This window comes from Patagioenas fasciata, chromosome 15 (genome assembly GCF_037038585.1).
Source record: "Patagioenas fasciata isolate bPatFas1 chromosome 15, bPatFas1.hap1, whole genome shotgun sequence".
NCBI classification, from domain to species: domain Eukaryota; kingdom Metazoa; phylum Chordata; class Aves; order Columbiformes; family Columbidae; genus Patagioenas; species Patagioenas fasciata.
In genome coordinates, this window is record NC_092534.1 from 14,519,327 (window position 1) to 14,543,472 (window position 24,146).

The following is a 24,146-nucleotide window of genomic DNA, read 5'->3' on the forward strand; positions in this document are numbered from 1 at the left end:
CTGTAGACATCATAAAGTTTTTGTAGTTAAGAGATTCACCAAATCATTCTGATATACAGTCACACGTTCATATATATTCAAGTCACTCTACAGTGATAATGAGTTGCTTTGGCTACATTCCGCTACTAAATGTACTTTTTCTTATTCATATTCTTGATGAAACCGATTATTGTGAGAGCCACAAGACATTTCAATTTGCTTTTGTGTGCAATACTTTGTGTAAGTCATGGTTAACATGAGTAAGATTTTCTTAAAAATCAAAATTCTTACTTTCTTGCATATTTGCATACGCAGATATTGTAACCGCCAAAAATTTGTTATTGCAGAAGAAAACTGTATTAGAAGCCCTCAAGTTAGTTTGTTGTCTGAAAGTCACCTGGATATCGCTGATAGATTTATCTCTTTTTCCCAATATTGGACACTTTGAAGATTCAGCTGGATGGGGTTGCTGGGCCACCTTGTCTAGACTGGGCTTTCACCAAGAACCATTGGACCAGATGACCCTTGTGGCCCCGTCCAGCCTGGTATTCTATGATTCTACAATTCTCCACTCATTCCTCTTCCTTCTGTTGAACTGCTACATTACAACTCTTATTTATATGTGCTAGCTTGATTTTATAACGAAGTTATCGTACAGAAAATCTACACATAACCCATATGCTGCCCACTGACGGCCAAATTTGAAGAAATGCAGAATTTCGGCAGCGGTAGGAAGAGGCTGTTTTTCCCAGAGCCTAAGAAACACATAGAGGTGACCTGAGAGCCACCAGTAAAACCAGTCCCAGTAGGACATTCCCACTACCTTTATCATTTTCCTGAAACACAGAGCAGCGTGCACATTGCTGCTGTGTTTCCGTGAGCATCATCTTCTTTAGTGCAGGATCCTACGGTTGCTGTACAATGAATAGCATATTTCCAGTGATTTCAGTATCACAAGGATTTTATTCTAAGGGTCTGATTAGTCTTTTAGATACAATTCAAAACACTGCAATATTTTTCTGAGAGGGGAAAAAGCCTGCATCAGGAAGCCTCAAGTTCTCCTATGCAGTACTTACAGTCCTCAAAAAAGCCCAGGCAAACACTGGAGGATAAGCATTAGTTCTTGCTTTTAAGAAAGAGAAATAGTCTTCTTTCATTAGGAGATAATTTCCTGAAAGAAGAATAAAACATCACGGCACAAGAAGTACCTGCTACAAAAAGAAAAATGGTAAAAATAATGAACAGAAAACATAAATCTTTCAGAATGTTAGAAATAACGATTTATATCGCAATTCCTCTTTGGACATCTTCATTGAAAAATCAACATCTGCATCTCAATGGATGCATTTAAAAGATGGAAAGAACGTGATCCATCTGATATTCATAAGCTTAATTATACTGCAGAAGACATAATATAATACATTATTATATTTCAATCAGTCAAATATTAGCATTATAATCTTAAATTTACTTCAAAGTGCCAGTATAAAGTTCTCCTTTTATGTCCTGATATTAAAGGTTTCCCTGGATACTTGAACAGTTTTGCATTAAAAAAGTTTGACAGAAGCTAAATCAGAATTGACCTTCTGGTCACTTCAAAACTCAAATACTTGTCCAAGATCATGAAAATGTGACTGTCCACATAAAGAATTTTCTAGTTTAGTGATCTATATCTATCCTCTTCCTACAAGTTCCTTGTTGTCAAGCAGTAAAAAAGCCACCAATGTCAAATAGGTGTTTCAAGAGTAACCCCCAAGCATTTACATGCTCAGTTTTTAAGCTTGTTCTTCATCGTGTTTGCAAGTATTCCTAAACCATCTCACAGGGGAGACCCACCTGGGAGTCATCTCGGAATTACAGATCAAATTGGTCAGACAAAACCAACTGTTACTTTCTTCCCAATAAAGTTCACGTGGTTGGAAATCCGTGAAGAGCTCGGCCGCCGGGACTGCAAGTGCACGCACAGCGTTCTGAGCAGAAAAGGTCATGCAAGCACTCTAGATAAAAGCCATTAAAAGGGTTTGGCTGACGAGATAATTGAGAGAAGGCATTAAGGGTAAGCATGTGTACATGTAATTATCCTGTCTCTAGCTATGTGCAAATAACATGTAAACCCCACAGAGATTCTGACAGCCAGACTACCGATCTTAAATGCAGATCTTGGACAGAGGCTTGTAGAAAAGTCTCCTACTCCTCCGGAGCTCCTGACCTTTGAGGTGGCAGCTTCCACGTCTCAATAAGTCAGGCTTGGGGAACTGCAGGTTTTTCCTCTAAATGATTTGGTTGTTCCTTTCATGCACTGGCTGGAGGTGCTGAGCTGCACATCCCCCATAGGTCTTTATTAAGACCTGGGGTGCGGGGGCCTCACTGAGGCAACTGCTGATTTCTCAACCTTTGTGAAATCATTTAAAATAAGAAAAGGCAGTAGATGGCAAATGATGCCTAACAGAGACGAAACCAGAGATAGAAAATCCAGCCACTAGCTCCAGCCAGCTCCTACCCAGGGGCAGCTGGGCCAAACATGGCCATGGATGTTTCAAGGCTGTTGGTTCATTCCCAAAGGAAGGGAATGGGCATCTTGAGGATCGTTTTGCCAAGAAAGCCTAAGGGAAAACCAAGGGAAACCTCTTTTCACTGAGATAGAACTGAATGGTTGCAGAAGACACTCCTCACTCAGACAATCCTTTTGCAAGACTATTTCCTACACAGAGTAGGAAGTTTCCAGCCAACCGGGTTTTCTCCAGTTCTTCTGTCTCAGTCCTTATACATTTCCCTCAATTCACCTTCTGCTGTCTGAGGAAGAAACTACTCTGGACCTGGCTGAACAGACACATTGTGCTTTTATCCTTCACACCATGATGACTTGTTTAGTCTGGTGACTTTTTCACTCTTTTATTCAGGAAACGCCTTTTGCTCAGGTTTTCCTGCCCTTTCGAGGTGTCCATGCACAGCACAGAAGGGAAAATAAAACAATATCAATAAGTGTTGAGACCTATGAACTTTAGGACATAAGACTGGTTTTTGGGTAGGCATCAAAAGTACGAAATAGCACCTAAAGTAGACACAGAAGTTGGTTAATGTCAATACAAGGAGCCTAATGAAAGCTGTATCTCTCATAAATCTTGCCTTACCTAAATCTAAGGAGTGAAGGGAGCATTTCACAGAGAGAGAAGTTCAGAAGCATTTGTGCTAGTGAGATAAAAGGGACAGACCCAGGGTGAAAGATGGAAGCTTCTGCTTTCTTAAATCAGCCTGCAGGAAAAGGTAAACACGTCCAATATCACAGAGCAGAGACAACATCACCACCATCCAGAAGGATGTTTATACACCTCACAAAGCTACTCTTACATGAAAAGGTATTGGGAAACTTCAGTTTTTCATATGGCATTGAAAAGACCTGCAGGACACTGTTTAAATAAGTAAAAATTGCCCTATGCAGAAGGCTGGCACAAATCCCTGTGAAAAGTAACATCAAAGCAAGGAACAGCTGGAGAAACTCTGATGAAGAAAGATCTATATATACTGAGCATCAAAGGATTAGGCTGAATATCACTCTGAAAAGACTTTCAAGATTTAGAGAGAGTCAAACTGTCTGACCCCAGTGCTAGGATGTTCAGTGCTTTGCCAGTAAGTCTTTCTGACATTTCATCTGACTGACATTATGTGCCAGTTCCTCTACAAGTTTAGATCTTCCAGCATCTTGTGAGTTTGGCTACAACCAAGCTGATGATTTTCAAAGAGCTTTGAGTAGCTGATTAGTTATCAGTGGCTAAGGCAATGCTAGAGGACTAATAAGGGATTAATAGACCAGGTTCTGGTATAAATCCACAGCTTGTCTGGCGGGTTGATATGCCCTGTGACAAAGGTGTCAATGGGCCGAGCTGCTCCCAGTGTTCAGCTCCTGCCAGGCTCTGACTGCATCTCACGCTTGATTAATATGAGGTGTTTCAGGTATTTTTCATCTGCAGACAGACAGGTTCTTGCCAGCATAGCTCACATCATTTAAAGCATGTCAGGACAGAGGCGGCGGTGGTGGTAGGACGAGAGGGGGATGGATGGGAGTGTGTGTCTTTGACATTTATCTCTGCTCATATTAAAATCAGAAGATGATTTACAAGGTGGTTTTACACGTGGCTTTTTCTTACTCCTGCTGGTTTGGTTTAGAAAGGACATTCCAGAGCAAGAAACAGCCACTGGCTTTTCCTGACATTTCCCAACCGCAAGGAAGACAGAGGAGCAGAGTTTTGGACAGCGGTGCACTACACAGGGAGACCTGATATTAATCTGGTTTCAAACGACACCGGTACCAACCAGCCTCCCATTGCAACTGTAAATGCATAAAATCTTCAAACTGTTTTTAGAACAGACCAGCTGCCTCTAGTGATCTGCACAGAAACCCAGCAAGGCATTCATTAGGAGATGGCAGCGTCCGTGAAGCAGTTATCTACTGCTATTATTAAATACAGATAAAAAACAAATAGGAAATATCCAGGTTGTCTTCTTTATCTATCCACCATTGAACACTTAGGAACTACATGAAGACAAACAGGCCAACGCAGGTTGTCCTGCAGTCTAAACACTTGCTGAGTAATATGGATGCAGGGTTAACTACACTTAATTTCTAACAGAGGATTTATATCCTTATAAATGACAAAAGGCAGCCAATCAATAAAGGATGATAATAACAGCACGTAATACCAAGGGAAATTAGAGTCAATTGCAGGGTTTAAGAAAAAGAGTGTGAAGTCCAAACCTGTGTCTTAATAGATGGAAGGTGCTATGATAGCTTAAAATGTGCGAATAAACAAAGTAATGAATTACAAGCATATTCACAAAAGAGATTAAAATTCTGTGTGCAAACCAATTCTCAGCAGAGATCTGGTCTTTAGTGGGACGCAAAACATTAATCCTGGCTGCAAGGAGAAGACTTTAAGAGAAACGTTTCAAGGTCTGCTATAAATACGTCCAGAAAGAGGCTGAGTGTGTCTAGACTTGTCTAAATTGTGAGACTTTACATGCCCTAAGACAAAATATGGATAGTTTCCTTTTTTAATTGTTGTGGTTAATTAGTGCTGCATATGAATAATTTTTTCTTAAAGACCTCCCTACACCTGAAACTGTATCTAATCATGTTAAAATGTGCTCCTAGTAACAATTAACAAACAACTACATATTCTTCACTGATTGTAAATTAGCTGATATACTGTAAAACTGTAAGTTTTAAAAATAGTTTAATTGTTTTATGACCGATAAACCAATAAAGTAGAGACCATGTACTGTCCAGTGCTCAGAATCCAGCACAACCCTGCAATTATGGGAATATATGAAAGCTTTAAGGGCCTGGTACTTAATTATCCTATGGGTTTCTATACCAATCTAGAGGTGTAAACATGCCTTAGACTGGCTGTAAAATGTAATTACATATCCTTTTGTTGATGTAATTTATACTCTTCTTAAAGCACTTACCAGAAAGGCGTGGAGGAGCTGTAGCATAAAAATCAGGGCTTTAAAGATCATTTTATCTTCCTCTTTGCAAACGTCTGCACCATTCCTGAAATGTCTCAAAGCCCACTTTCTCCACAGGCTGTATTTCTCTTCCTACAGTTCCCTTTCAATTTATTCCATATTTCTAAAGCAAGGTATTCTGTGATATCAGAACTAATGTAGTTGTTTTACTCAGCTTTTGTCTCCCGTATTGCACATGTGGCTTATTGCATATCTTGACCACAATAAACCCAACTCCCTACCATATTCTTTTTGACTCTCCTGGCAGAGTAACCTCAGCCCTTGCCTATAAATTCATTCCACAGGACCCCAGATCTTTTCAGCATTTATTTCTCTTACCATGGCTGATTGCAACCCACGAGTATGGTAACACGGCAAAACATAAGGATCAAAAAAATAGATAATTTTTGAATTTACTCACAGCTTTTCCTACAACGGAGACAGCAGTGGAGTCTTGTTTCTACTTAGGAATTTGAAATTTGTAGGTGTTTCCTACCCCAAGCTATCAACTGAACCGACTGAACAAGTTGTTAGGTGGGACTATCAGAGTGCAACTCTTCCTTAGGAAACCGTGCTATAAACTGTAACTGTAAAGGATATATTGGTCCAATTTGCTCACCTCCCTGCAAAGTGTACTCTGTCACAGGTCTGCTGAATGCTCCCAGCCCAGCTCCATTGTAAGATGCCACCTGGATTTCATACTGGGTCCAAATGATCAGGTCCTTCACTAAGCAGTAGTTAATTTCTGCACTGGTGATGTTCTTATACTGGTATTCTCCAGGGAGGCCGGCCAGGCGATACCTACCATATGGGAAGAAAAATGGGCTAGTTAATTAGATGGTAGCAATTACAGCAAATATCCTGACTAGCAAAACCCTTCCTTTGTGAAGAGGCAATATGCAAACTTTTGCAGCAGAATTATACAAAGAATAATGAAAAATAATCAGAAACAACAGACTAACTCCTGATAAGACCGTATCGCGTTTGACGGCTATAGTATTTATAATCTGATCTCACTGAGATTACATGCTCAGGGTTAAACAAAATGGATATTTTATCCTGTGTTATGGTTGTGGAAAAATTACAGCTTTTTAAATGTGGCTTGTCTAGTAAAAGTGGTGATTTAGTAGAAAAAATAGCCCAGATGTGATTTTTATCAGGGTGCTGTTGTAAATCAGCTTGAGCAATGTTTTCTTCCTTCTCCCCTGAAATCTGAAAGGAAAGAGCTCGGAGGGCTCTGACCTTCTAGAGCCTCAGGAATTGCCATCTCTGGCTTCCCCCAGGATGTACTTCACAGCATGATTAAAATAAGGGTGGAATATATTGGTGTAAGCATCGGAATTCCAGAAGGGCTGAACCAACTACGGATGAGTGGTAAACACCCTGACAAACTTTCTGCTGAGACGTGGGAAGCTGAAACACTTCATTTCTTTTCCCCTGTAAAAACTCTTCTGCAGAAAACGCAGCCGCTTTGATGTGTCTCTTTAGGCCAAGAAACTATGGAGAAGAATTAAATTATAGAAAACAAACCTTGCAAATCGGTGAATGTGAATAATAGTTTGTTTTCCTTCCTTTAGGAAAATGGCACAATAGGTGCTTGCAATAAGCTAATTCACAAAAAAACCCAGAAAAACAGAGACCAAGGGGCACATTCTGACTCCATGAAAATGACAAATATGGAAACATTCATATTTTCATTCACCATACAGCTTTTACACGCTCTTATTCATCTTTTGCTTCACAGTAATCACCAAAAGCTTATTGACACAGAACAATTTCATTGACATCTTACGGTCTGATTTTGAATTCATCTAAGTTAAACCGGTGCGATTTCTACAACTAGACTACTTGCTCATGTATTTCAGCCACAGCCTTCTTATAAAGAGATCAGTTCTTAATCACTGACAGCCCCTCTATTTGCTGCTGCGGAGCTGCTTGCCTGCCCATATTCTGGCATACTTAATATTTGTGATGCTACAGTGGTGTGATTCCATTTATGAAATACAAATGGAAATCAAGAATTATCAGCCCTCAGCTGAGTGTATTGAATGCCTTGATCTTTTTCTAAATTATGCAGTATCTGCCTTTTTTCCTTTCTTTTGTCTTCCGTGAGGGTTGTGTTCTTGGCAAAGCCATTTCTCTGTGCAGCAGCATTGTGTCTCACACCCGGCAGACAAGGTGTAGAGCGCTCCTGTGATTTAATCTCTTACGCCGTTAGCATGGCACCCCTCTAAATACAACACCGCCAGCGAGAAAAAGGGCAGAGGAAGGAGGCCAGTTCAGAAATGTCATGTCTTCATGATTTTTCTCACCATGGACTTTGATGTATACTCCATATGACTTGTGCAGCGCACCTTCCCTTTTAAAGATCAGGTGTTCCATCAGTTTAACATCTTGCACGTCTTGAGCACCGGGTCTCTGGGATGTGTGGTGGTTTTCATTTTGTTATACCCTAATTCTACAGAAATCAGTGCAGGAAGACTTTTCTTCAGCGCACATTGCTGTGACCACACAATTTAACTTGGAGGAACAGCCTGCTTTATTACCTGGGACAGTTGTGCTTTTATATGGTAATCTTAATTTCCTGTTGAATAAATGGTTTCTCTGCTCTGTAGTCAAGACAAAACATGAAGACATCAAAAATGTTCACAGACTGAGCATAATGAACATGATCGCTCTCCATTAAAACGGAAAGAGACGTTACGATGAGGACAGGGATCAATTACGCTGATAGCTGTTGTAGAAAATACTTAAATTAAACATTATTGAAAACGCTACGTGGACAAAACAGAACAGATTGCTAGAAGTAGGAAGCTACGGGATTGCTTTCTCAAAGGACTGAATGCTGAGATTGGGTAAGACTCACTGGGAATAGTTAAGGACCTGATCTTATCGTTGAGCAGACCAATTTGAAGGAAAGAACTGTGCAAACAACACTTGTACCCTCTGCAAACAGGTACCCAGGTCTCATGACACGATTCCAGCTAGAGACAGGAGTTAAAGCACCTTTTCCCACCTGTCACTGATGATTGGCACAGCTTTCAAACTGAGCCCAGATCTTAAAACCGCAGGCGCTTGCACAAGGGGCTCAGCGCTGTAACGGGCTCCGTGCAGGTGACAGGGGACAAACCGACCCCAGCTCTGCCTGCAGAGAGGAGCAACTTCCCAGCACTGTTTCGAGAGCTGCCCAACACTCCTAACGCCACAACAGCATTTCCATCCATGCCAGCACGAACAGGATGTTGGCATTAAACCAGCAGCATTTAGTTATCTTTTAGCAGGTCTGGAGGACACTATACTAAAAATGTCAGCAGCTTGCCTACGATAGGCTGTAACAATCACCTGGAAATATGTCAGCGGTGGCACAATGCTTGGGAGTTTCCCACAAAACCTCTAATTTAGATAATGCCTCCCTTCCTAAAGGTGCGTCCGTAGCTGGTTGGTAGCACTGCAGGATATGTAGGATGCCAAATGAGCGAGTAAGTTGTAGCTGAATTGGGTAGGAGTGAATAACTGACACCCAAGAACCTATAAAAGTCTCTCAGTGTGGCGACAGCCTTTCCAACACAATCAGTCCTGTGTAAGCAGAAAGACTGGGTGTATTCAGGATTCCCGGCTACCTACCTGAATCTGCTTCTCATTAATAAATACAGATGGGGCTGAATTTCACTCAAATGACTGATTTTCAAAACCGAACCAAGGTCTGCCGTGAAGCACCTGACCTGTCATCACTCCTCTCCGTTTTGTTTGGCACAAACGTTAACTTTATTGATGCTATTCTTGCTCTTCCATACTGCAGGAACCCTGTTGTGTCTGTAATAAATTTAATTAACCTTTCTAGCAGGAAGCTGAGATTGTAATAAGCAAACCTGCAATACATAGTTTGCACTGTACCAACTTCCCATGTGAACACTTTTAGTACTTGGTGCTTCACTTCACTTTGAAGACGGTAAAAAAAAGCTACCTGGATGTTGAGAGTGTCCATAGGGAACAAGTCCATGCAGGCAGTGCATTTGGAGTGGCTAACAGGGACCTCAGCTCACTGACTCGCATAGACAGGCTAGAATTTAAGTGTCTGCGCCCTTCTGGCCATTTGAACAGAGTCATTTTCTACATCTGTAATAGACCAGGGCAGTCACAGCATTTGTAAATAATAACTAATATACTTCATGGAACTCTTGAGTCACACCATCCTGAGCTCCCTCATGCACACACGGATCTGTCTGCAGACTTCCCAGGTTTGGAGATTACTTACCTCAGGATGTAGCCGTGAAGAACCCCGTTGTGCTCGCTCTCGGGAGGAGGCTGCCACTGGACCATGATGGACTGATTGGTGCGCCCACTGGCCACTATGTTTTTAGGTGGGGCGCTGGGGGGCTCCTCAGGTAGCATCAACCTAAGTACAAAAGAACACGATGGAGGTGGGTGTTGAAATAAATAATAGGTAACATTTCTATTCCAGGTATCCACTCCATGTGAACCAGTTTCGTTTATCAAAGTCTGATAACTAGAAAGAAATATAAAGCTGATCAAAATGCTGAAGACATGCATGAAATAGTTACAACAAATCAACATAATAGGAAACCAGTTAAGCAAGCAACAAGACAGACAGCTGAGGTAACCTCATTCTCTCTGAACCACCCAGGCTGCTACAACTCTTTAAAAAGATTACAAGCCTGAATGAGTTAGAGCTCAGGTCCAGTGTCTGTGACTCCTTCCAAATTGTTTCTTTCAGCTCTTTCAATATTTTTCATATCAAACTCCTACATTTTGAAAAAGCCATTTAGAGTTCAGCTGTTCTGCAATTCAAGCTCACAGCAAGCTTTGGTTCACAGAAGAAGGGGGACGCATTTGAAACTAAATTTGATGAAGCCATCCTTCTATGTCGCATCTGGGTAAATTCCAGAAGTGACATTGTAATGATTGGGTGAATGCTGTGCTCCTTCCCAGGCTGACTGCTGTAGCTCAGCACTAGAGCAAAAATATGTTTCCAAGATTCTGCTCAACCAGTACTCTAGAAATATAAGGGCACCTCTCCCATCATGTGTTGATATCCTGCATCGCCTAATTGCCATTATCACCAATTACTGACAGCTGCAGAGCACTCTCCAGAGGCCTGGGTAACGCGAACTTCTCCATCCTCCAATTGCTGTGCAAAAGACAATTGTATTTTGTTCATTCGCAAACAATCAGCAGTTTTTTCTCACAATAATTCTAGGTCATTGTTGCTTTAGCACACAGGCAATTGATTTTTACTGTACCTGCTGGTTTCAGAGCTGTACTGGCCCTTGCCCACCTGGTTCACCGCGCACACCCTGAACTGGTAGGTTCGGGCTGGCGTGAGTCCGCTCACAGTGACACTGGTCATCTTTGGGTCGAGATTGGAGAGGTGAACCTTCCAGGGAGAATCTGTTGGAATAATTTACACGTGAAAAAGAAGGAAGTGCTTGTTAAAAGCCCTGAAGAAGCGAGAAAAACGCCGCTGACTGCTCAGAGCTCTTTGTGCCTGTTTTCCTCAGAGGAACTTTGGGAAGAAGTTTCTTTTCAGCAGCGGAAACCTTCCTGTCAGCCCACACGGTTATGCAGATTGCACATTTGTCTACTGGAAAGTGATGCTGCACATGTCATGGCATAATAAATAAAAACTATATTCATTAACATTTTAATAAAAGAGGAAACAAGCATGATAAAGACAGATGGGCTGTGTATTTCACAACCCATCTGTTTGGCAGGCCATTACACCACCACACCCATGAGTGGCTCTGCTGGAAGGACTCTAATGAAATTCAGAGTCAGTTTGGAATATCTTCCTACCCAGCTTGCACGCAGGTGTAGAAGCGTGACTCTGCCAAATCAGCCAATTGCTGTAAGACCTGAGGAAGCTTCTGCTGTAAATTCTACATGTCTGCAATTCTTTTTTCCTAGAGATAGTATATGGCGTTTGGTCTAATTTCCCAGGAAGATTCTCTGGTATAAACAGCCCTGGCAGGAGTATAAACCCCTCGTTGTCAGTTCACACACTTGACACACCGAGCTCCTCCGCTGCCCAAATTACATTTTCAAGTTTTCAAAGAGGTCAGCGATGAAACACGTTGAAAATTAAATATCTTGACTTCTTTTCTTCCTAGCCCGGTGTCACACATTCTCCCCGAAGCCGCGACTGCAGCCGTCAGGGAGAGGTGACATTTGGTCTGTGTTGCAACAGTAGAGCAATGGAATCAGCCAATTTAACGATTTGTTCAGTTTTTAAATAATACCAGCTGTTTTCATGCTCCTTGCTCAAAATTACTAACACTTCTGGAAATTACTGAGGAGCGAGCAGTAGATTTTGGCAACGTATCTGTGCATGCTGCTCATGAGAAGTGCAGTGCAGCTCCTGGCAGGGCACCCAGACGTCTGGCTGAAAATGAAGATTAGATGTCCCAAACGTGGAAGGCTGCTAAACTTCACACCAAGATGTAAACCACTAATTCAGCGCTTTTTTTGGCACATTCCTTAGCAAGTTGAAGTCCTCCGGGGCGTGATGCCAGTTGGGCTACAAACACTGCGTCTTTGAATTATTGAAAGTATATTTATTCCAGTAAAGGCTTCCTGAGAACAAAGACCTTTTTTTAACAGGAAAAATGACACAGCAGAATAGTGGGAATGCTGGAGAGGGACATTAGCACAGCAGTCAAGTGCCACCCTTGCCAGTTGTTGCTGATTTACCAACAGTGAGTTCAGCTGCAAGATCTCGATAGCAATTCATATTAGCGGAACTTCTTTTAGAAAGAGCTCAGAGGAAGCACATTTATGCTATATAGAAAAGCACTGCTTAGGAGGTTTTTTGCACCCTAATTCCTTCTGAATTTTGTCAAGCTTCCCTTGAGACTCCACAAACGACTGTTCACCTCGTTACAGCCGGAGTGCACAAGAACAAATCAAGGTAAGGCCAAGTGAAGGTCTGGCTGACTTAGTACATTGCCCGAAGCAGCTTCCTGAGGAAAACGGAAGAGCAGACACCAACCGGAGAGTGAAATACCCTTGTATGAGCTCCTTGGGTAGTGGTCCATTTCCTAGAGCACAGTTTCACTTGTTTACTGCAAGTGTAAACACCACCTGAGAGTGCTTAACCCAAGCAGCTCAATGTAGTGAGCAGTTTGATTCAACAACAGGGCCTATTAATCTCTTCAGCACCTTGGGGCTTTGCTCTGTTTATATGCTGCATCTGTAGAATACTTTATTTATTCTTTTTCCTCTCCTGGTGCAAGATAAAAGATCTGGCAGGAAGAGAGATTAAACCGAAAACTAATATAAACGAAGCTATTCATCTCCTGGGCACCCTGATTCGTAAAGGAAAGCGGTTTGGGGAGGATTTGCTTGCTCACGGAGCGGTGGATACACTGAACGTGCAGAGTATCTTTCAAATTTAAATGTCAAGCCTTTTTTTTGACAATCAATAAACTAAACATTTCGAAAGGCTGTTCTCCTTCCTTAAATACAAAGCAAACCTCAGAATTGTACACAGAAGCACATTTTAGTGTGGAGCAGAGTAATTCTGCCATCGGAAACGGGCCGTAACACTCTGAGCGCTGACTCTCTTCTCCTGGAAGACGACTGACACCCACCTGTCCCAGGAAGCCTGGAGAAGCTCCATGGTGATGAAAGACTTGCCAGGTCAAACTATTAAATAAGCCTCTGTTAGACTGAACAGACTGTGCTAATCCTTCATTTAGCTTAAGCTGCCCAGCATGTACTCTGGGCTTTGCTTACTTGCTCTTCCACTGCAATTGCTGCTGTCTGAAAAACTTCCATGTTTACCTATCTATCATCTTAAGGATTTGGGGTATTTTGAATTAACTCTAATTGCCTCTCCGAGTGAATTTATTGGAAACAAAGAGTCTCACGGGCTACTCTCTAGTTTACAATATGATTTGGGGGGGTTTAGAAATGGCTTTTATTCTGTCAAGAACTTTTTAATGCACTTGTGATATGTTTAACAACACTCGTCACACACCAAGAGGCATTTCTTCTCTATTTCCCTACCCACCTTACAATTCAAGCATGAATTGCAAATTCCTCAAAAAGAATTTCTAATTTCATGTTACAGATAAGATCTATTGCAGAAAGCTGAGTTTTGCCGTTTTGGGGTACATTTCCATCTCCTCCCTTCTCCAGGGCGCTTTGCACTGACAGTACTGTTGGAATTTGCTGCACTGCTGGAGTTTCCCAAATTCACCTTTCAAATCTTCACGGCAATACAACACTGCAAAAAGTTCAAATGAAAACGAAATGGCTCCTCCTTTGTTTGGCAGAGCTTCAACAAGGTCCATCGATGGCCTGAGAAAAAGTACCTTTTAACACTATAATGTATAGATCTGAGTCACAGCTGTAATAGACAATGTATTTTTACTTTGATTTTTGCAAAGATTTATTAATGCGTTCAGTTATTATCATTTGAATATTCCCACCTAATTCAGGATGACAATTCACACGCTTTAAGTCAAGCTCCTTTTTACAGGAGCGTTTATTATGTCCTCATTGGCACAACGCGGTGAATCCCAGTTATATCATTACATCACACAGCACAGATATCCCAAAATACAATAAGACAAAAATGGGCTTTTATCTTAACGGTACTCAGCGGAATTCTTGAAGTATTAATTCACTTCTTCAGTTAAAAGACTATACAGAATATTTTTTTTGATTAATCCCTAAAATCTAAACCTCTCTGGAATAAAATAAGGACAACCCCTTCTAACTCCATGAAGATACTTCATTGGAATTCCTCGGTACATCACAACAGGGGCTAAACAGCTCATGAAACATCCAAAGATTACATCAGTGCAAACGACAGCAGCGCACAGTGCTATTTATGTGAAAATCCTATTGCAAAGGAAGGTTCACATTCCTGGCTCTGTGTGGGCACAGATACTTAATGACTGCGTTTCTCTGGAACTATGTTTTACAAATTAGGTTATAATTTTGCCCTCAAATGTTTAGGGCCATCTGTCTCAAGTCACCCAAAGACACAGTCTATCGTGAATATTTGTAATTTGAGAAATATCGCGTTGTGCCAAATACAATCGTTTTTAAAATTAGGTGAATTGGTGACTGGACTTGTTCGTATTTCCCGCAATTTAAGTGCACGATGTTTTTTCCCTTGAATTAAAATAAGGTTTTTACATCTCTTTACTGAATTGATAGTAATGAAAAGGAGTTGTAACCCATGTCAGGTGGAGCAACACGCCTCTCTCTAATGCAGCCAGTAATTAGTCCCCTGAAATTTACATTCATTATTTTGAACGCTCTTCAGCTATTTCTCTGAAACAAATACTGTTATTATGTATTCATTTATGGTACGTGCTTCAAAAAGTACAATGGATCCTAAAGCTATTAGGAAATTATTCAAAGCAAAACAGCTTAAAAAAAAAAAACAAAGAACAAAACTAGGTTATGTTTTGGCACCTCTAACTGCAAAGCAAAACTCACACATTAAAACTCCACGGAAATAAGAACAAAGTCTCCTGCGCAGCTTTGCTAACTGGAAAATAAATCATAATTCTGATATCCCTCCGTAGCATTTGGGGACGGGGGTGTTCTGCTGCACAGACGGGACCGATAGGGAAGCTGAAAGGACACTTTGTTGGAGAAGCAAAGAGAGATTCGGCACAGTCTTATCAGACAGAGTGTGCCTGCACAAGGTCAAACGTCGGCTTTGTTCACCAACGCCACTTGGGATGGGGTGGGGAACCAAGGAAAGGTGGTGTTTGCCAACGGAGGAGGTCTGGAGAAACTAAATATTAACTGAGATCAAAATAGCTCTGAAAAACAAACACTTCGAGAAAACAAAACAAGACAGTGAAAATATGCAGACATTAAAGTCAGCTTTCCAAACCAAAGTCACTGTTGACGTTGTTCTGTTGTTCTGTCAGCATCCGTAAAGCTGAGCAATAATATATGAAATGAGAGAACACAGCAACAGTGAAATATTCAAGGGCTTAGATTCCTCTCTGTCCTACATCTATGAGTAACCATTCAGACATCGTACATAAAAGCAAAGTAAATAAAGATGAAGATGAAAACTGAAAGAACAGCAAGATCTAGAATATTTCTGGGAGTTAGGATGCTCAGTTCACAACAAACCCAGTCTCTGTTTGGCTTTGCAGCTGCAAGCTTGCTGAAGTACCTAGACCTATGATTTGTGATAATGAGACTCTCTCAGTGGTAGATTGCAATGCCATCAGCCAAAATTATTGGATCTATCATGGAACAAGCAAGGGTTCACAGGATCCCGCGGAGTTCTGAGGCACTGTCCGCATGATTTCTGGAGAGTTGTTGTTGATTTTTGCTGAGCCTTCTACAAATTTCAGTGACTGAATTACAGTATTTCAAAAATCATGGCACATTCACCCTATTCCTATACCAGGAAAACTGCAAAGCATCCTTGCTAGAAAGGTACTTAAAGGCTTTCCAAACATGAGCTGCATCCTCTTGGTGACTCCTCCCAGTCAATGCAGCCCAATGCGGGACCCAGGTGTGTAGGTTCTGCCAGCTCTGTGCTGTCTCTGTGTAAATACAGATCTAGTATCTTGGCATCATGTTCCCAGGATGGGAGCTTATTAGCTTGTCATTGTCAAAGCCACCGGGAAACACAGAACACAGGGGTAACGTCCTTGGGTGAAAGAACAGGTAAGGAAAAGCAAAAAGGCAGTTACTGGCCTGTAGTCAAGAGGAGGGGAAGGAGAGAAGAGTGACAATGAAGAAGGTGATGATAAAAAGCTAGAGAGGAGGTGTGAGTGTAGAACACTGAATTTTAAGTCATTTATTACAAAAAGCTCAGGAGTCTTTGCTCAAAAAGAACTGTTTTAAGGACAGCAGTCCTGGGCGTGACTTGGGATTTCTGCAAGGATTAGAAAACCGCACTTAACAGATGTCAAGATCATCAGTTCTGGGACCTCCACATCAAAAACTTCGGCACTCCAGCCTGCAAAGCAAACGGTTGTATGTGATCTGAAGCTAAAGTTTCACCTCAAGCTCTCTGTGTGGCAAAACAAAACGCTGCTCTCCAGACAATCAGAAATCAGGACTGTTTCACATTCAGTCATGCAGCGGCTAATTTCCAGGTGTCAGAAAAAGTGATGCTCTTAATTTTTTCATCAAGAATCAATTGTTAGGCTTGAATTTCCAGCTCCTAGGGTAATAGAGATTAGAAAGTATTGCCAAGGTGACCGATTACCATATAACCTCATCTTTCCATCAACTCCTAAAAAGGCATTAGCGATGTCCCTGAATAACCTTGCAAACAGAGCCAGAGAGGACCAGACACAGCGCATGACAAAACTGTGAGGAGCGGCAATTCGCAAGGACCGGGTTTGTAACCCATGAAGCGACATATTTGGATGTCTTACAGTTAAGCATCCTCAACCACCTACCTAAAATAAGGGTGTAAAACGATAGCCTAGGGAAAGCAAAGAAAATATATGAACCCATAAACAGATAAGACAGTAGCTCCTATTGACATCCAAGTTTGTTCCTCTTATTATCATGCTGCTTGCATTTTTCAAGTGAAATGGGGACTTTGAGTGCATCAAGATATCTATGAAACCAGAGCAAAAGACAACAATGGGAAGAAATAAAATATGACTATTGCTGTTTACAGATGTCAAATCAAAGCACTGAGGAATAAGCTGTTGTGCCTCAAGTCTGGCTGGCAATGCTAGGGGTGGAACTAAGGCTTCCCCGTACAACAGTTCCAGTTTAACTCTTTCAACGTGCAAATACTTGAGCGTAAAACCCATGTTTTCCCCTTGGTGCACACTGTTTAGCAAACAACTGCAGTATCTTTGGTAGATGTGGTAGGAGGTGAGTCCGAAAGAAGGCTGGATAATTAAGATGAACATGAGCTTGAAACATATTTGACTTTACTCACTGTTCTCAGAGAGCTCAACCATGTAGTAGAGGACGGGGCTGTTTCCATCAAAGGGACGCACCCAGGAGAGCATCACGCTGCGGCTGTAGGAGGAATTGAGAGTGGCCACGAGATTCTGAGGGGAATGAGGCAGCTCGCTGTTCGGGGAAAGCAAACGGGAGAGAAAAACAGCACAGAAAAATCAATCTACATTGCATTCAGCTACACTCTTACAGGCAGTTAAAGGCACACGACATCAGGCTTGTATGATGATAGATATAAAATGACCAGCAGTTATTGTACGATTAAATAAATCAAAGACATCTCTGAATTCTTCACAGTTTTATCTTATTTGGAAAAAACAAATTATGGTGGAAGTCCCAAGGTTGCTGCTTAGAAAAGCCACGGAAATGTTGCTAAATGTGGGAAAAAGCCAATTTCCATACTGGTTTTGATTGAGACAAGTCGGTCAATACATTTCCTCTCTCTCTTTTTTCCCCTCCTTATGATGATGTCCTAGCAATGTGACAGCAGCAATACATATAAACAGCTACACACATGGGAGATATGATTTAACATGGAATTTTTCATACTCAAGGAAGCAGAAGACATTGACACTATCCATATAGAGTTACTAATCAAAATTACCATATGTATTCTTAGGCTGCAGAACAGCTTGATTTACTTGCAGATTCGGGCTTATCCTGCCATGGGTAGAATCCTTCCTATAATAAGAAATTTTTTTTGGAAGCACCCAACTAGAAAACGTAGTGAAAATGCCTGCAGAAACCCCATGCGAATACACAACGAAACATTAAAAACCGAAAATAAAACAGCAGCTCAATTAAAATGTGTAATTTCCCCACACAAAGGCAATTTGTGGCAAAACATTTCATTCGTGCTCATTGGCTGAAAGTCGGAGGCTGCACAGTGCAGTGAGAAAACTAAATCCTGCTACATCCCTTCAGGGCTGATCTGTATTGAGCGATAAAAGCCCCTCGGTCATTATAATACATTAGAGGCCGAGTTCTGCTGCTTATCACCCTGGTTCCTAAGGAGGACAAGGACCTCAGACAGTGAAGAAAAAGCAAGGAGGACCCGTTTTCACCCATTCAACCTACTGCTCCTCCCAGGAAAGCGGAGGGTAACCCTTCCTCAGCAAGGACGACCGCTAATCTGCTCTGACCAGAGGAGAAAGCCTCAAGGGTCCTTTAAGTGCTTCATTTAAAAACGTAGTCACTTCTGGTCGCAATGTATCACGCTAGTGAAGGCTTGCAGTTATTTAAAAACCACAATTCCTTAGCCACTTAACAAAAGTAAATACGGACTCTGGCTTCGAGCCAGAACAATAAATGGATTTGGGTTTCTACTGGAAGATTCAGGAGCACATGGAGAATCAGACAATATCTTCATTATTTTTCTTTTAAAACCGTGCGTGCTTTTCTTTGTGTGTTTATGATGGAGTTAATGCCGAGGCTGCTGAAGAGCCAAGGTGTGGCAAGAAAAACACAGAGATAATGAGACAACACAGGTGGAAGATGCTCACCTGCCCACTTCTCTGTAGGCCAGAAGGGCTGATGCTTCCTAAGGCTAAACCTGAGCCTCAAAGTCTCGTCTCATCTCATTTGACTTTAAACGTCTAACCAAATTAGCAGCACGCTCACCCCCGGCTCTTTCTGTAGTAAACACGGAATGACACCTCAGGGTGCGATTCAGATCTTCATGAAATCATTCGCTCAAGACGCCTTGACTATGAGGAGTTTAGGCTGCGCTCTCACTTGGGCCTGGGCATGCAGCAACCAAGATCCAGACTTCTGACACACAGCCAGCTAAGCCACTGTCATTTTTAGGCTAGGAAAAGCATCAGGCACAGCAAGGAGCACGCACGGGCCTGGCGAAAACGGATTTTGAACAGAGCACTGCAAAATTTGGGATGAACAAGTTTAGGGAAGGGGCTGGACCTGGAGACTGAGAAGGGCAACCAGCCTGCAAAAGAAAACGGCAGAATAAACCTGTGGTTTGAAAAGCGTGGAGTGCGGGTTGAAGATACGGCCATTTACCCAGGGACTAGAGGAGTGTGGTACTTAATTTTGAATGAAACATTAAATTATAATAAACATTAAACCTCCACTATAATTTATCATTATGTCCTAAGCAAGCTGGTTGGAAAAGTGTTTTTGTGATTAACCTGGCAAAGGAAATTACTGAAGGAAAGAGTGTGAAATGTCTTGTTGTGACGTGGCTCACCAAGTCCCAGCGCCCACTTCGTTTATCCCCAGGCCCCGTGGGGAGAAGCTCAGAGATGGGCTGTGGCTTCAGCTGCTTCCCCAAGGCGACGCTCACACAGGGACCGATGTAGGGATGGCTGAGGGGGAGCTCATGGCCAACTTATCTCCATGTAACTCCTCTTCTGCGAGCTAAATAAACACTCCTGGAATACACTCAGAATATTTGCAGGGTGCATATTTACTAGTTAATCTTGTTTCCCCATACTTCTGAAGAGTTGAAATAACAGCTTGTTTGAGGACAGAGGCTACATGATTAAGAAAGACTTTACAGCTCGGTCTCTTTTTCTTAGGGTACAAGTCTCAGAAGACTTTGGAGGAGAGGGGAAATGCCCTTTTTCATGGTTTTTAAAGCACAAACTGAGTTTAAATGTGGAGTTGGGGTTTTTTTGCTTAGCATGTGGGTTTAGTTGATTATTCTCAGATTGGCACAAAATGGTAACCAGTCAGCAGAGTGAAGGAAACGGGCACTTTCTGTTCAGACGGAGATGGAGTAGCCTGAGCTGCGGCAGCCATGCAGCCCCTGCCTCCACTAATATCATATTGTTTAGCCATATGTGTCCACGCCGAACAGCAACAGATGGTGCTTACAGATTTAAATCCCTCAAGGCAGACATAACAAGTGCCTAAGAAACACACCTGGCCAGAAAGAAAATATTGAAAACTACAAAGACATTTCAGCACAGAAGTGTATACTCCTCTCTTTATAGCATATAAAAGTGGAGCTTAATAAATAGTAATTCCTACTTCAGCAAGCACTTACACTTTGTCTCCTCATACCGTGTGGAAGGGATGATAAATACGACTTGTACCACCGTAACGAATATTCACATTCTCAAAAGAGATCATTGCTTCTTTCTTTCCTTAAAGAGAATTACTTTTCCTTGCTGCTAACATCCAAGAAACCATGGCAGGGGATGCTCATTCCAACCCTCTTCAGGGTGACAAGGACCTCAGACTAGACCTGCTCAACTTCTCATATACCAAGATGAAGTTCAGGAAAATAACACACAGGGCACAGAACACTGGAAGTTTAATTTCAGCATTATTATCTTTCTTTTGTTCACTGAAGCCCCAAACAAGAAATATATGAAGGCTTTTCAACAAAGGGTATCTTAAGACCTCATTCCTCTAATGCTGAAGAGTTGCATGGAGGCGAGTTTTCATAACTTGCTTTGTGTGACAGCAAAATACGTATAGGGACACTTTTAAATCTGTAATTGATAGATAAGCCCAGGGTTAATGGCATAGCCACCAAGGGGACCTGAGGGGACTCCGACAAAGCAATTAAAATAGCGGATTTGCAAGGAAAGAACATGAAGTCATTGTGACAACCTAGGAGAGAAATATTAGCTAGATGCAGATGATACATGTTCGAAACAGAAACCCTAATGTTTTGAGTCAGCTCATCAGTGCCAGAGGGCAGCTGAAAAATTCACTCAGCAAACACAGAGAGTGTTTTATAAAATTAGCTAAAAGCAGACTACTTGCTGAGGGAAATAAACCAGACACGGTGCGGAGAGATTTCTGCGAAAAAGCATCCAACAGCAGGTAATTAGAGAGACTGTGACCGAAGAGGGGATTACTAAAAAGGCAAGGGAGATTAAACAAGTTTTCTTGTCAGTTTATAAAAAGCCCCACTCCTATTTCAGAAATGATTTCCTAAGCCAGGCCCACCACACAAGTTTTACTCAGGAGCAGGTGGTTCATGTGCTAGACCAGGTACGTGGCAAGGACTGGAGGCAGCAATCCTAACAATGCACTCGGTCCTCACGGTTCTTGCTCATAAAAGATCATTATGTTTTAAATTAAGAAATACGGCATCTGTTGCTTAGGGCTTTCCAGCTTCTCTCGCAAAAGAATCCTCTCCAGTTTCTAAACACAGGGAGAATTCTTGCATGGCATCCAATGGTTTTGAGGCTTTTTGTCTATTGCAGTCCTACAACGAGGTGGATTTTTTGAAATTCAAGTCCCAGAACACGCAGATTTATTTCCCATTCCATTTTGGTGCGTGCCACAAGCTCAAATCTACAGAAGACTTGGGGAAAGCTTTTGATGTTTATGTTTTATTTCTGTTATATCACCTACATTTCTGATACACCTTCAATGATGAACAGACACAACTCTATTTCCAAGTCCATTTCCAAGTGTTATTTCTCTTTTGAGTATCGAGTGCATTTAGACTCAGCAGTGAACCTCACTTCTTGGATGATATCTCAATAGAGAGCTTGGAAAAATAAATAGCAGCTTTCTTTCCAGTGAGGAAGAAATAGTGTATTTTCAAGTTTGACATCCTTCCTGTTTTCATTCCCCACAGAAAGGAAAAGAGATGGGCTACGCAGCCGAGGGATACGGGATCCATATGAAGCTAAGCTTGTAATGAGACATCATTTTGATTTGTTACGCTGTATTGGTCTTCCTGATTTCATTTTTGGTAATCAAGCTATTTTTATAGGACGTCTTGGGAAGAAATTGGAAGAATTAGCCAATTACAAACAGTCCAGTAAAAAAGGTATCAAAATTCACATATAAATGATTGACAAAGGCGATACTGCGCAGTCTTGGCAACCCACTGGGTTTTATTATGAGTGGTTAGCTCCCCTCTCCTGCTTTTGAAGAAGAAAGAACAATAATAGTTCTTTCTCTGGTGAAAGAGAACTGAAAGAAGACGAACTTGCTGCCAGGAATAAATTGCCTATTTCTGTATTACATTGTACTCCCCATATTTTTGCATAGAGAAAGAGCCTAAAAGATTTCACTAGATGTTGTGACATAACAGAGTCTTGTACGGGGCTTTGATTTTCCAACAATGCGGCATTACCATACTTCCCAGTCACATTCATACAACAAAGTGATGCTTTCGTATGGACTGCAGACAGGCTGATATTGAGCACCAGGTATCATCTGACATAGATAGTAATAATTTTGCATATTTTATATACACTGAGAACCCTCAGGGTACTTTGAGCTGGAATAAAGCAGAGTTTCCTGTCAGGTGAGTGATACATTGCGATAACTCAGCTTATGCAGCTTCAGGAACAAGCGTTTTTTCCCTAATATGTATTTCATTCTGTACGGTATTTACAGGACTATAAAGTAAGCTAAATGAAGCTGGGTTGTTTCATCACATGCAATTATTTTCAGGATCAAATCCTATGACTTGGAGGAATGCAAGAGAAGCACAAGCTCATCATCAAAAGATCTGCAAATGTTGCTGTATTTGCAGTCGACAAGCTCTGCTAGGGGAAAAAAATAGTAAGTAAAACATTAAAATCTATCCCTTGCAGAAGAGAAACATCACTCGCAAATGTTTTACCTTGTGCAAATCAAATCAAGTGATGTACATGAAGAATAAACACATTTAGAGGGAAGACAAATGAATGAATAGAGTATCTTGACTAGCAATTAGTTTCTGTGCCCAAGTACCATCAGCGCAAAATTGATGAGCGAGGTAACCTTTGGCTGCACTTTAGCAAGTTCTTCATTAGTTTTTTGGCTTTCCTTTTCAAATATTTTATTCCTTCAAAGATATGCTGAGAAAAATGATCCATCCTGTTTGTACCACCAATGTATACCACACAGTGCTACCAGCAGATGCTCTTCTGTCCAGCAGCAGTACCTGCTTCCCCGTATCTGCCTTCCTACACAGGAAAAATAAGGAAGAAAAAGTTTTCTTTCCTTCTTTTCAGAGATCAGAAAACCAGACCGCTTAGGAATTAAATAATCGAAGGTCACCCTGAAGGTCAATGGTTTTGAATTGAATCAGTTTGAATAGAAATCAGTATCAAACTTATTTGTGCCTTTGGAAATGTCTCTTGACGTGCCCAGAGGTAGAGGAAGGACACGCTCGTTCCTGGGGGAAAAAAGGCATTGAGACGATTGGAGTCGCCAGATCAAGCCAGGTAGGCTGAGATTATCTGTTGGTAGAGTGCTCCAGTCTGTAATTGGTTGAGAGGTCTCCTTTGAACATTTGTCTGACATCAGTGGTACTCAAGGCACTGAAGTGTAAGTGCTCATCGATGGGAATGTACATGCCCTGTTTGTTAATGTTCTGCACAAGAATTATCCAGGAGAATAGGGAATGTTATAGATCTGTCATTTGTATATGAGTTAGAATTTAATTTAAGCTGTACTTCAGACATTTTCTTTCCACAGATTCTCTTCTTCATCTCGCTTCTGTTGTATCATGGATCTCTATTTCTCACAGATTTGTGCTGCTGAGCCAAACGATAATGATGAAAGCTGCAAAGGAATGCAATGTTTTTTGGCATTACTGCACTACCTGCAGCACTGCTTTGAAATAAAATGTCACAATTCAAGGTATGATTGAGTGACTTATCAGTTACTGGAGTCCTCTAAAAGAGGAGGGCTGATATATTTCTTTAATTCCTCCGGGAAAAACAGTTTACAGGCAATCAGCAACAGAACATCGGCAGAAGCGGAGATCCAGGATGAAGTGCAGTCCCAGTGCACGTGGACGCAGCCAA

The 24,146-nt window shown here is 41.6% G+C and overlaps 1 protein-coding gene across 6 annotated transcripts in view; it reads right to left on the bottom strand.

Annotated features, from left to right (window-relative positions):
* Positions 1–24,146, bottom strand: part of SDK1 (sidekick cell adhesion molecule 1) — a 375,917-nt gene that overhangs the window by 110,419 nt on the left and 241,352 nt on the right. For all 6 annotated transcript variants that reach the window (XM_065850323.2, XM_071814947.1, XM_071814948.1 and 3 more), the window contains 4 exons: positions 17,396–17,532; positions 10,746–10,893; positions 9,740–9,880; positions 6,104–6,285 (listed from right to left, as the gene is read on the bottom strand). In XM_065850323.2, coding sequence (XP_065706395.2) covers positions 6,104–6,285; positions 9,740–9,880; positions 10,746–10,893; positions 17,396–17,532 — 608 coding nt within the window. The remainder of the gene's footprint in view (positions 1–6,103; positions 6,286–9,739; positions 9,881–10,745; positions 10,894–17,395; positions 17,533–24,146) is intronic.